We start from the raw sequence: 13,090 nt of genomic DNA, 5'->3' as shown, positions 1-13,090 counted from the left end.
TTTTGTGAGTAAGCTCACATCACATTGATTAATTATTTTTTAAAGGCGAAAGCAAGAGCAAACCTGATGTAAGTAAAAGTGTCTATGTCCCAAGCTAATTTCCAACACTAGTGCCTTGATTGGCATTGATATATTTAAAATCATTATCATCATTCATATTTATTTATTGTTGAAGATCTATACAAACCTTGACCTGGAATAAACAACTAGACTATATTAACCAAAATGATCACATTTATGTAATTCACATACTTAGAATCAGGCCTGGACTCACACACTCACAAATATTGATACACTGTGGTTTTATTGCCCACTTAGAAAAACCTCTTTCAATCATTTGACTAATCGTACAGAAAATGAATCAAAGTATTTGTCAGGTATGTAAACAAATTGCACTACATAAAGATTCATACTTACTGAAGCATGGAGTTTGTAATAACAAATTTTAAAAAGCATCGTAAAATGTCTACTGGTAATGCACAGGTTGGAGACACAGAGAAAATATTTATTTAAAGGCAAATATGACAACAATTGGTTCGATGTTTTCCCTTTGAAATGCATTTTCATCCAACCTGACTTCACACCTGAGACTGTAAAATTCTCTCCCTCTCTGGGCTTTTGACAAGAAGAACATAATAAGTGTTCTTTTAATCTTACCTGCAGTTGATCCTGTATTAGTTACTAATCTCTTTGAAAGTATGAATAAGCATGGATTTTATTTAAAGCTGCTCTGTTTTACACTCATGACTGACTTTAGCAGGTGGCGTGGTGGTGCAGTGGTCAGCACTGTCGCCTCACAGCAAGAAGGTTCCAGGTTCAAGCCCTGGCTCGGGGCACGGGATCTTTCTCTGTGTAATTTGCATGTTCTCCCTGTGCCTGCATGGGTTCTCTCCTGGTACTCCGGCTTCCTCCTGGATGAGGCTGATTGATACTCTAAATTGACCGTAGGCGTGAGTGTGAATGGTTGTCTGTCTATATCTGTTGGCCCTGCGATGGACTGGCAGCCCCTCTGTGGTGAACCCTGCCTCACGCCTGAAGGCTGCTGGGATAGGCTCCAGCCCCCCTGCAACCCTTAAAGTGGTAGGAAATGGATGGATGGACTGACTTTGGCCTAATCAGACTCCTACCCCCAAATCTGATTTTTGACAGGTCTTGTGTTCAGATTGTTTAATCTGTTTAGCCAAAAAAAAACAACAACAACATAATCTCTGATTTTTTTTTAGGACTTTTGCATTGCTGGTTGATAATGTAAGAGTATTGCTATTCTATTAATTAAAAATAAGTGACATTTTGTATTTTATTATAAAAAATATCAAGTTTTCCATTGTAAAGGGATGATGGTCACTGCTTAAGAATAACTGACTCAGTTTGTTAATTTCAGGATTTTGTTTTAGGTCAAAGTTGCAGCTACATTATCTTGACATCTTATTGGTTCTATAACTACATTTTTTTAAAAGTGTAAATAGATTCAGAGCAACAATAATACACTAATAACTAAATTTTTCCAAACTAATAAAATCTGACAGAAAATTAGTTCAACAGAGTCATTTGACAGTTACCATATATCATCCATCCTTCAGCTTCAGTTTATTCAAAGTGTTTTAAAGGCACATACGTGTAGCATGAGCTGGGTGAGGAACTGGTGGAGGGCATGTGTTCGCCAGACGTTTGACAGACTGTTTGCTTTGGGTTTTTATGGAGGGGCGGTGAAGGATTGCTGGGTGGGGTTATTTGAACTTCTGTATCCTGGCAGTATATAGTGTGTAAGGGGAGTTCTTCTTGACCGCGTGCTTGGCTGTAGGCCTCAGGTAAGTGTTGAATGTAAGCCTGACTCAGAGCCAAGCTGAGGATCTCCATCTTCTCCTTATAGAACCGCAGCTCCATGCCTCGACGACGGGCCAACACCAGCTCCCTTTGCGCAACTTGCAACTCCTCTCCTAGACGTCCAGTTGATCTCTGTTCTCGCCCGAGCCAGTCAAGCGCCATGCTACTTCGTATGTACTCATCAAGTCCACGCTGGGAGTAGTAGGCAATGACACTCTGAGAACAAGAGAAGAAATTAGGTCGCTACTACCACGTAGCTGCCGAGACGCTGATGTTTAGTGACCTGGTTTAACCTCGTCTAAAAAAGAAACATCATGAGGACCTGTCGAGAGCACTGCCTTTCCCTCAGAGCCTTCAGTGTCCCGTTCCAGTGCAACAACTGAAACACTGTCATCATCTCCTGCAAATGGAAGAGAGAGGGTGAGAAAATATGTGAGGGAAAGGGAACTGTGCAGCTCCATGAGAAATGACTTGGAATAACAAACCCACAGATGACGACATTAGTCTAACAAAGATAACAAATCATGTGGCCATTTCCTGAACCCACAACTTAACTGTGGAGGATTGGTTTGAAAAGATACTGTAAATCTTTCTAATATACTGTATGGCTGAGCAGCTGCTATATGTTAAGATTAGTGACAGTGAGAATATAAACATGAAGTAAAACTACCTAATGGGACGCAGATGAGAAATATTGTTTGGGAGGGTGAAGTCCATGTTGTAGATGCTGGCCATTTGGCCATCTGTGCATCGGTACAAGAGCTGTTCAGGATTTGGCTTCAATCTCACACTACAAGACACGTCCTGTGGTGATTGCATGAATATATCATATGGAGTTTTGTCAGCTCAAAAGTCTACATATGCAGACCCTTGAATAAACATATAGGTGTGTGCAGACACTTGAGTATTCGTGTGCGCACATATGGAGGTGTGTGAACTATTTCTATCGGCTATGATTTAGCAGGAATGATAATGAACCCATTTCCTCCTGCTAATAACCTTCTGTCGGCAGACATGATTATTTACCCAAAGTTAGAAATATTGGGTGTTTCAAACCACATCTCCTTGCCAGGGTCTGCCTGAGAGTAAGGTGAAGGGTGAATGAATAGGCAAAAAATCCCAAGAGGTATAACGATAACAGTGGAGGTTAGAATTGCCTCCCAGTGGTTGCCAGTTTTGTTATATTTGGCGTTTTCAGTCCTGTGTACCATTACAAGGTCTTAATTGTGGGTCCAATTATAAGTGCAGTATTTAGTGTCCTTTAGCACAGTGTAGAACTTCCTTTGAAGTTAATAGATCAGAGGTTTCAAACTACCATCCCGCATGCCTGACACAGCCCACCTCATAATTAGGGCCTGAGCCAGAAGGCACTTCTGGCGAAGACCCTATTATGTTTGCTTGGCAGAGCAACACATTAGCAGCACTAATTTAATTTGGCCTTCAACATGATATCAAATTATAGTGAAATCTGGCCAGCAGCTTCTACCACTATCATTAGGGCCTGAGCCAGAAGGTACTTCAGGCGAAGACCCTATTATGTTTGCAAGGCAGAGAAAAACAGAGGGAGCACTAATTATTATTACATTTCCACACTAAACACATTTACTAAATAAGAAATAAAAGAGATCATTTCAAGCTCTGCAGTTCACTTCGGCACTTTTCCCTGTTTGTGCATAAACTCTTGTTGATAAACACAATCAAGGAAGTGGGAAAAAAAAACACTTGGGAAGGTAATATTATCTGATGGTGTTCATTCTTTGTTGTACTGCACATCAACATTCCAATGTATCCAAAAGTTAGTGCAGTTCAGTACTTGAAGTGGCCCACAGGTATTTTGAGTTTGAGCCCCCTGAAATGGATCCTTCACAGGATTAACACGACTCCACATGACTAAGAAGAAGAAGTGGGAGGAGTTTTACCTGGAACTGCAGCATAGTCTTGCCGAGGTAAGAGTGCAGGAGCAAACTGTAGGTTCCTATACTCGTGCTTGAATCACTTGCATCTTGTATAGAAACCTGTGCAGAAACAATATTCATGACTAAAACCCCAGCATGTTTCCTTCAGTCTGTCCCATGAGAAGCTTTTGTGTTACACACTCACAGCGCTGTCTGCGGTTGCCTGCTGCAAACTCTGAGTGATGAACTGAGGGCTGATGCGTCTACACGGCAGCTCGTTCACGAGCGAGTTCATCAGAGCCACTCGAGCTGCATCCCTTCGAGCTTCTGCTAGAGTGTCACACACCTGGAGAGGAGGAAGTGGAAGAGCTTGGTCCAGGAGGTGAAACATAAGGAGTTTGCAGTTTTGAACATAAATATCAAGGTTGACTGGCTTGAGCTGTACATGCTCTATTAGCTACATTTCTATTTAACACTTGACTGCAGATCACGGGATCCAAGCTCAGATTACCAATGAGTTAGGGGCATAAGAGGAGCAGTCACAGATAACCAATCACATGCCAGCTTGGAACATGGGTGGGGTGGGGGATGGTGGGCGGTGACTGTTGTCTGGGTCCCAATGACCTCATGGAGAGTCATTATTGTATTTGAGCTCAACTACATGAATCTTAAACAATCTGATAATAGTGTTTCACTATACGAATGGTCATTAAATGGTTGAGCAGCAGCTTGCTGGCTGCTTTGACTGTGATGGTAGAAATTTAAATTCTTTGGAGTAAAAAAAAAAGGGGTGTCAGTCACGATGGCGCTTTCACACAAGAAAAACAAGAGTTGAAAAAGTGGACGATTCGAAAAGCTAAAATTATGTTGTTCATACTTTCTCATTATTCTTCAAGTCTTCATTTAATAAATGGATTTTGGCAAAGGAATCCTCTCTGTCCACAGAGCTACAGAGAGGATTCCTTTGCCACAATGACAAAGTTGTTCTCATTTATGTTTTATAAAGTATCCATAATGCACAAGTGTATGAAAGTCAACACTTTGAATCTACCAATGTGTGTTAGGCTGTGACATATTAGGAGGTGCAACCTGTCGAACTGGTGATTTGCATTTGCTGTTGTGAAGCTTTCCACACTCAGTTGTGAGAACCCACTGAGGGCGGGAACATCAGCTACTCCTGTTGTCTTTTAAATACTGGCCTTCTTTTAACATTCACAACACACCTTATAGTTACCAAAGCAACTTCCTCCAGGCAGGGTGACATAGCAGACGTACGGGGGACCGGGGGAAGGTGCAGTCTCGTACAGCAGCAGGATCTCTATCTGACCAGCCTCATCCCCAGTAGAACCATCCGAGCCAGTAGAGGAACCACTAAACTGACCCGCTTGCTTCTGCTCCCAGAAGTTGTGGAGCATGGCCACAATGTTCACTGCACACATGTGATAAAAACAACACGCACAGATGTCAAAGACTAACAGCAGGAAATGTGCTCATGACCACAATGTTGTTGGTACAGAACACAGCATGAATACCTTGTTCATTTAACCACGAATGATTTTCATCTGATTCTGAGAAAACCTGAAGATCTCAAGGGAATCACATAACTTACACCAATTAACATTTATGAGCCAGACGGAGGTCATGCCACACTGAAAGATCATTGGCTGTAGTCTACCCACATAGCATCACTCTAGTCCACCAGACTCATAGGGAAGGACAGAGATGATCACCATTGGATGCTGCACTGTATTTATGTTTAGTTTTGTTGTTGTAGAACTGGGATCATGGGCCATACCGTTTAAAAACAAGACACCTGTTAATTCCTATCAATACTGTGTTCAAATGGCAATAAACTTCTACTTGAAGCTTAAACCAACAAATAATACTTGAAGGTGTTACAGGAAATCCTAGACACATTTTGCAGCTTAATTTTGTTAGTACTTGTAGGTTCAAGTAATACAAAAAAACTACTTTATATGACTGTTGTCACTCAGTTACTCACAGTCTTTGGGACTGATGTCATTCCCACTCTGTGAGAGGTATGACATGATACTCTCGTCAACTTCTTCCATTTGACTCATCTTCTTCCACTGATGTCCCTGAGGCATCCAGTCCTTAATCACTTGTCCAGTTCTGTTTTATTAAAAGGGTCCATCAAAAATAAACCCACGAAGTGAGCAGCGTCCACAGTCATCACAGCAAAGGAAGAGATCATAGGTGGTAAATTCAAAATGCACAGTATAACCCTCCGCTCTCTCTCTCCACCCTTTCTCCCCTCCTTCTCCTCCTCTCCAGTGTCCACACTGCCTCACCAGGGCTACTCTTTTGAAGCAGACCACCTTTGTTAGCCTCGCTGCCAATTAGCTCAGAGGGCCCCTCACTCTTAACACATGCACACACACACACAGAGGTGCAGAGTTGGAATGCTGAGCCCCTCCCCTCAGGCCGTGCAGCTGGCTAATCCCTCAACAGTCACACAGTTGAAAGATGAATACAAGAGTTGGAACACAGATGTGTGTCAACTAGGAGAAAGTAAAATAAAAACTGATCAAGTGTCTTAAATAGGTTTAACAACATCGTCCATCATCAGAACGCTGTCAGTGTTTAAGATGTGTGTGTGTGGGGGTGGGACTCTTGACTTCACACACTAGTTTGAGCCCACCGAGTCTGGGGTCTGAAATCCATTCACGCTCTTCAATATGAATGGCCATTGTTCATGTCTGAATTCAGCTGCCCTCTGAAAGCCTCTTACACAAACCAACCAAATTCTGAGAAAGAAGTTTCCCTGCTCCCAAGTTTACTTTTCTCTCGTTGGTTCCACTCTCTAGGAGATACATCAGTAAGAGTGAACGTCATGATGAATACGCTGGTGCGCTCTGGAGTGAGATTGTGTTTGGTCTCGACTTATTTTGTTACATGGAGGAAGGACATAATCAAAGGAAAACTCCGGCCCTCCTAAGTTTAAAAGCACTTGATAAATCTGTGTCCTCATTATTCAAAGGAACTCGACATGTCACTAATATGTTGGATATTTAGAGTCACAGAGGCCAAAACTAGTTTGAACCAACAAAGAAAAAGTCAGCGGTGTGTCATGGTTTAATTATGAATGATACTGCCTCTTCATTACACATTCTCCACATGTAAGTATGCTGGTAGTGCACGGGCCGATCCTCCACCTTGCAAAACTGCTGGTTGTAACAAGCGTAAGAGTTTGTTTTCAGTCTGGTGGGATTTAAGTTGTCATTCTTCTCACTTGGTTTCCGAGTTAATGCAGGACCATGGAGGTGATGCACCCATACCGTTAAACCAGATGTCCATCTTATCTACAGCCCCTCAGACAGAAGCTCCTTGTCATCCGTGTCCATCACAGTCCTGTTTATCCCCAGAAGTCAGCACTCTCCATGCTAGACTTGATGTTATTTAGATTCTCTCTCTTGGATTTGGTCACCAGGTTGGCCTCTCCCTTCTGCAGACGTCTCCTTTGTGCCGACTTCTGCTGTTTGGTGAGCTGCCTCCGCACCTTCTGACGGACCACCTCCTGCAGCACAAACAATAACAGCAGAACAGATGCTGTACGTTATAAATAAACACTGTCTGCAAAGCAAAAGAACATTTTGTTACTTTAGCTCAATAGCTACACCTACAGGACATTCCAGTTTTAGTCCAAACTGTGGTTTACTCACAGGTGGAATGGTGGAGCAGCTTCCAATGCTACCCATTGTAGCCTCGCTGTCGGTCCTCCTCCTCCTGTGTTCTGCCATGTGTAGAAGGCTGTCTGAGTCTCTGCCCCACACAAACACACACACACACACACACGCACGTATTGTGATGCATTTCACAAGAATGCACAAAACGTCACTCTATGGCCAAGCTGAATTCGACTCCCAGCTCAGGAGGAGGAGGACTTGCTCAAATGTTCTCCTCGCAGCTGAAATTCTCCCAACATTTCTTATATTGCAAATACTAGACATGAAATTTAAGGAGCCAAAGCAGCTTCAGGAGCACATGGATCACCTTAGAGCCTGATACTTCAAAGACAACACGTTTCTGTTTTGACATGTACACCTGCTCGCCATAGCTACAACGTTAACATTTCCTTTCTGATCTGACTCATTTGCCACTCCAGCTTAGCTGCATCTCATTAGCTGAGTTTTGTTTACAGGCATTGGACTGAGTTAACCTGTCATCATCTTTACCTGAAAGGCTTGAACTCTTTGTTGGCTGCAGAGAGGTCTCCCAGTTCTGGACACTCATCCTCTGCTTCCTTCAACTCTTCCTCAATGTCATCCTCATCTCTTCTGATTTCAGATGTCTCCGTCTCTTCTTCCCTCAGGTCACCCTCCTCTTCCTCATGTTGTATGTCAGCACGTGTGTCGCTGATTTTGAGGCCCTCTAGTTCCAGCATTGCATGTTTATATTCCTCCAAGTCCACACCCTCTTCTTCTCTGTCTGCTTCCTCATCTGTTCCCTCTTCATCGTTGTCCTCTTCATCATCTTCTTCTCCCTCGGGTCCAACTGGGTGAAGCAATGCACCATCTCTCTCCAGATCTTTGGCAAAACCACTAGCTGAGACTTCCACATCTAGAGAGTAAGCCCGTCTGTAGGAACACAGATAACATGTACAATTAGTTAGGTTTTTACCTCAGTAACAGCTTCTAAAATCAACGGAAAAACGAAAAAAATGCCTCCAAATAAATAAGAAAATCCTAAAAGCTGCAGAGAGAATTGCCTTTAGATTCAGCTGTCAGCAACATTATTGTTTTGAATGAAGTATCAAAACTTTAGTCTGATTAAATAACAAACCAAAAGAAAAAGATAAATAGAACTGTTAGCTGTTACCTGATGTCTTTGAAGGTTGGGAAAAGCTCACTTTCATAATTAAATCGTTTTGCAAAGAAATCTCTGATGCACTTGACATCTCGGTCAAAATACCTACAAATAACGAATGGAGAGATGAAAAAGAGATCAATCTTTTGTTTGCTTTTAATGGTTTGTTTCTGTCTCCACGAATGACCAACCATTCAGCGTTGGGGTGCGAGGTGGAAACCATCTGAGGGAAGTCGATCATGGTTATGTGATCCTGGTCATCTAACATCAAGTTGAACTCGTTAAAGTCCCCGTGAATCAAGCCGTGATTGGCCAGTTTGACGATGAGCTCCATGAACTCGTTGTACAGGCCGGATGGATCCTGCAGCTCATGCACCTGGCACCTGAAATGGAGAGATGATGAAAACTGGTCTGTCACTCAACAAGTGCAGGACATAAAACAAGTGAATAATGAATCAAAAAACTAAAGTGGGACATCTTGTATACACACAGTGGATATCCATTGATGAGCTCCATCACTACAGCATGTCTGTTATAGTCCACAGGCTTCGGCACAGGAAAACCTCGATCATACAATGCCTGGGAAGAGAGAGACGGTACCTTGGGAGAATATGCTACACCAAAATGTTTTCCTACTATTCTACAACTACTGTATCTATTCCACATACTCATGAGATGGTTTGGTTTCCATTACCTTCATGTAGGCAAACTCCTTCATGGCAGAGAGGCGTGAGAGGTAGAGCCAGGACATGTTCCTTCGGTGTTTGTGGTAATCTCGCTTGTTCTTTAGGTTCCTGAAGGAGGTGCGACCCAATCTGTGAAGCTTCAGAGCGTACTGCTCCCCACTTGGACTCGCCACTATGTATATATCTAAAGAGGAGAACATGAAGAAATATGTATAAGAGTCTGACTTTGACTGGTCGCAAAAACTATGCATATGAGCAGCTTGGAAACATACAAAGTGCTGTCACATGTCAGTGTAGTTCCTCAGGGTTTATTGAACCATATCATAATAGTGATGTATGCAAAGAATAATTCATCAGAAAGGATCTCACCCGACTCCTTCCCAACTCCCATCTGGTTTCCAACTGAAATGATCACGTCTCTGGAGCTCAGTGTCTTCAGAGCGAGGTAGTCATAACCTCCATAGTTCAACTTGTAGCCCTGCACCACTGACATCAACACGCACGCATCACATCAAAACAATACACATGACATCCAGGACAGGTGAGACGCAACAAATATGTCCTGCTTACTCTTGGTGCGTTCATAGACCACCAGCTTATGTTTGACGAGCTCTCGGAGGATCTTGTTGCAGCCCCCGTGTTTGAGACTGGCGATGGAAGAAAGGAGGCTCACTGGAACGATCTCGTGGTTCTTCATCCCCATCTCAACCTGTGTGTGTGTGTGTGTGTGTGTGTGTGTGTGTGTGGGGGGGGGGGGGTCCACATGAATATGATCCCAGCGAAGAAGGGAACCACAGCAGTGAGCAGGGTAATAGACCATGAAACCACTGTCTAGGATTTCAGCTATGACTGTATGACCAGTACTTAAAGGAACCTTGCACCTTTATACATTCTGGCCAGTTTAGTTATCATGACAAGTACTGCTGTGCAAATAGATGTCTCTGCTGGAAACTTTAGCCAGGTCAAATATTAGAATGCCTGTATTATGTGACGCTCTTTTACAGTTATATCACTGGTTTACATTAGGACGGCACAATTAATCACAAATAATCGAAAATCCCAACATTATTGCAGGCTGGTGCAATATTTGTTCAAGGTTAATTGTACGTCAAAACTCCATGTTAAAATAAATACTGAGGTGCTGCAGAAACTCCATCAGCTCAGTTTAAGATTGAAGTGTCTAATAAACTAGCACTTCTATGTCTAGCTTAGCAGGCTAACTCAGCTGTAACAAACCCCAAAACGGTCACGTTACTTACCGCTGTGAGAACCCGGAAGTCATCTCGAGATAAATATCTCAACACAACGACATTCAGCTTCCCCATAATTCAACGAGCGGAACGAAACTGCTGTGTGCAATTTGGTAAAATTATTTCAAAAAGCAGGTCCACATTTTTGGTAAACACATGGGAAAGCTGATGGAGGCGGAAGTTGCGTCACTAAGGTTCGACGTCATCACACGCCTCATGTGGGAATGTTAGAAAATTGCTGCCACCTAGCGGTACAGAGGGGAAGTCAAACTTTGCAACACCACAATCAGCTTACTGAGAATCATTTACCGGTAAATTGATAAGACTCAGTTGAAATATAACACATTTATGTATGTATGTACGTTTTTATTTATACATAGAGGGATAAATCAAGATGGCAGCCCTCCTACTAGCACTTATGTATTTTTTTCTGCAGCAAAAAAAACAATAAAAAAAAAAATCCAATCTGTTATATCAACTTTACAGTGTTTGCTGAAAACAAGCCAATATCATCTCAAGCACTCCAACTGTCTCTGGTAGACCAACGGCAGGATTGGATGTGACACGTCATCGCAGGGTAAACACGGGTGTAATAATTATGGCTGTGTTCCATGACGTGGGCCAGGTCCTGGTTCTGTGCAGGCCCTCTGGCTGGAATAGCTGTGACACACTAAATACAACAGGTCTATTATTAATTCGACTGATTGCAGCTGTGTTTACTCTTGATTTGAAAAAGGCTCATTTGTTCAACTTGTGATTTTCCTGTCACGGCTAATGTGCGATGTGCTAAAAGTTGTGGTGCACCCCCGTTCCAAGACATGTTTGTTGCTGTTTCACTTCATATATTTGAACTGAACATAGTGTGTAGTATTGTAAAAAACCAAACCCCCAAATCACTCATTGTGAACTCGGTACCCACAAACTGTGTTTTTTTTTTTTTTTACAGTTTTATCAAGTTTTCATTTGACAAAACTTCAATGTGTAAGCTCTCAGGGATGAGCAAGAAGCAACTACAAAACTGCACAGCAAAAAAATACTTTTGATCAGCCGTCCATTTCAAATTTAAAAGGGATACATTTTTGAAAATTAAAGCCAAAACCGAGGTAAATCCATTTAGTGACTCACTGGCTGGGACTAAACCAAACCTGTGACTTCTGAGCACTAATTTGAGTCAGTGCACTCTTTGATTTCTCATTGATGTATTTCATTTTATCACTGGTTTCTTGTCTTTTCATGGGATGATTTTGAAGTGGAAAAGTCAAACCAGGGAGAAGAGTTTCTCATTAGCCTTGGCTAGAACATTGTACCCTATTACAAAGTTCCTTGTATTTTTCGCTGACAAATAAATCGCTGTAGTAAATCTCTGATACATGATTCTACCTCAGCTCAGGACACCGTTAATGTGTACAAACTAATTGATGCCAACCACTAACTTTCCCCCAGAGAAGCTGCTCCTGTCAGGTCAGGATAATGCATATAATTGTGCCGATGTTAATAACAGAACTAAATTAATAGAATTTGGTGAAAGCTTGAAATTACCTTCATAGTGCTGCTTGGCTTCCAGCAGAGCTGATGACTCCTGCCGTTATGTGAGAAAAAGAGTGACAACAGTTGTTGAACGGTGGAAGTAGAAATAGGAACCATTTCGTTCTCAGTAACCAAATAGTGGGACTTCTGTGCACTACATTAAAAAAGTAAACAACTGCATTTTACAGTTATTATTGTTTTTGGTGTCTCCAGAGGACATTTTGATATGCCCCAGATGAAAAAGTACATATTCAAATAAGATGTCTGATGGCTGAATTCCATTTAGCTGGTTTGGCTTCTGAGTTTGATTACTTTACATAACGGCAATCCGTCACCTGAGCTTGGAAAGTGCCTTTGATGTTGATATTTCTAATTATACTTGTAGTTTTCCTACTCTACTGAGCCTGATATCGGCCTGTAAAACACTTGTGAATATGAATGAGTTTTGGTGGAGTGTTCTTTCTGTTATCGGGATGGATTTGCAGCATTTGTGTCTGAGTTCAAGTCAAGTTTCCTTGCAGAGACGTGAAGTTACATTGTATCCTGTGTGATAGGTCCCAGTCAGAAAAGCACATTGACTGGAATGTATCTTCCACAGGGAACACTGCATCATCCCATTATCACTGTCAACTTGTGGATCCTGAAGGTCAGTTGTGTGTATTTGCATCTATATGTGTGTGTCTGTGTGTGAAAGAGAGAGCAAAATATGGTGTTAAAAAGTGATTTACCATCAGGTTTCTGTTGCCATAGCAGCTGGATTCTGTGAATTCCACAGCAGGTAGGTACTAAACAGTGTGTGTGTGTGTGTGTGTGTACATACGGGTGTTCATTGGACTGCAGAGTGACAGACAGCACTCTGTTCTGCTCCCAATACGTGCACTCACGCACTCACACACACACACACACACATGCGCACACACACACACACACACACACACACACACACGCACACGCACACACACACACTGAGCTCCCCACTTCCAGGCTGTGTTGACTCAGTGGAATTCTTCCACTACTGGTTTATTTAAAATTCTGCGGTTCAGCAAGTGTCTGTGTCCCGAGAGAGGCCAGACAAGCAGAG

General features: G+C 42.3%; 2 protein-coding genes across 2 annotated transcripts; both read right to left on the bottom strand.

The window, feature by feature from the left end:
- Positions 1-207: 207 nt before the first annotated feature.
- Positions 208-6,607, bottom strand: LOC147259825 (protein limb expression 1-like). Its single transcript, XM_086206023.1, has 6 exons — positions 5,722-6,607; positions 4,943-5,148; positions 3,925-4,065; positions 3,744-3,839; positions 2,147-2,224; positions 208-2,040 (listed from the first exon to the last, which is right to left on the bottom strand). The coding sequence occupies exons 1-6, from the start codon at positions 5,825-5,827 to the stop codon at positions 1,588-1,590; spliced, it is 1,080 nt and encodes a 359-aa protein (XP_086062149.1). The 5' UTR covers positions 5,828-6,607; the 3' UTR covers positions 208-1,587.
- A 197-nt stretch (positions 6,608-6,804) lies between these two features.
- riok2 (RIO kinase 2 (yeast)) lies at positions 6,805-10,662 on the bottom strand. The gene is made up of 10 exons (XM_086206022.1): positions 10,492-10,662; positions 9,803-9,941; positions 9,602-9,718; positions 9,241-9,416; positions 9,037-9,125; positions 8,738-8,929; positions 8,559-8,651; positions 7,916-8,317; positions 7,403-7,502; positions 6,805-7,257 (listed from the first exon to the last, which is right to left on the bottom strand). Exons 1-10 carry the CDS (start codon positions 10,555-10,557, stop codon positions 7,096-7,098), a joined length of 1,536 nt encoding a protein of 511 aa, XP_086062148.1. The 5' UTR covers positions 10,558-10,662; the 3' UTR covers positions 6,805-7,095.
- Between the last annotated feature and the right edge of the window lie 2,428 nt (positions 10,663-13,090).

Source organism: Aulostomus chinensis, chromosome 6 (assembly GCF_037954235.1).
Source record: "Aulostomus chinensis isolate RoL2024-O1b breed Wild chromosome 6, RoL_Achi_v1.0, whole genome shotgun sequence".
NCBI lineage: Eukaryota > Metazoa > Chordata > Actinopteri > Syngnathiformes > Aulostomidae > Aulostomus > Aulostomus chinensis.
The sequence above is the reverse complement of the archived record's forward strand: the minus strand, read 5'-3'. Positions and strand labels throughout refer to the sequence as shown.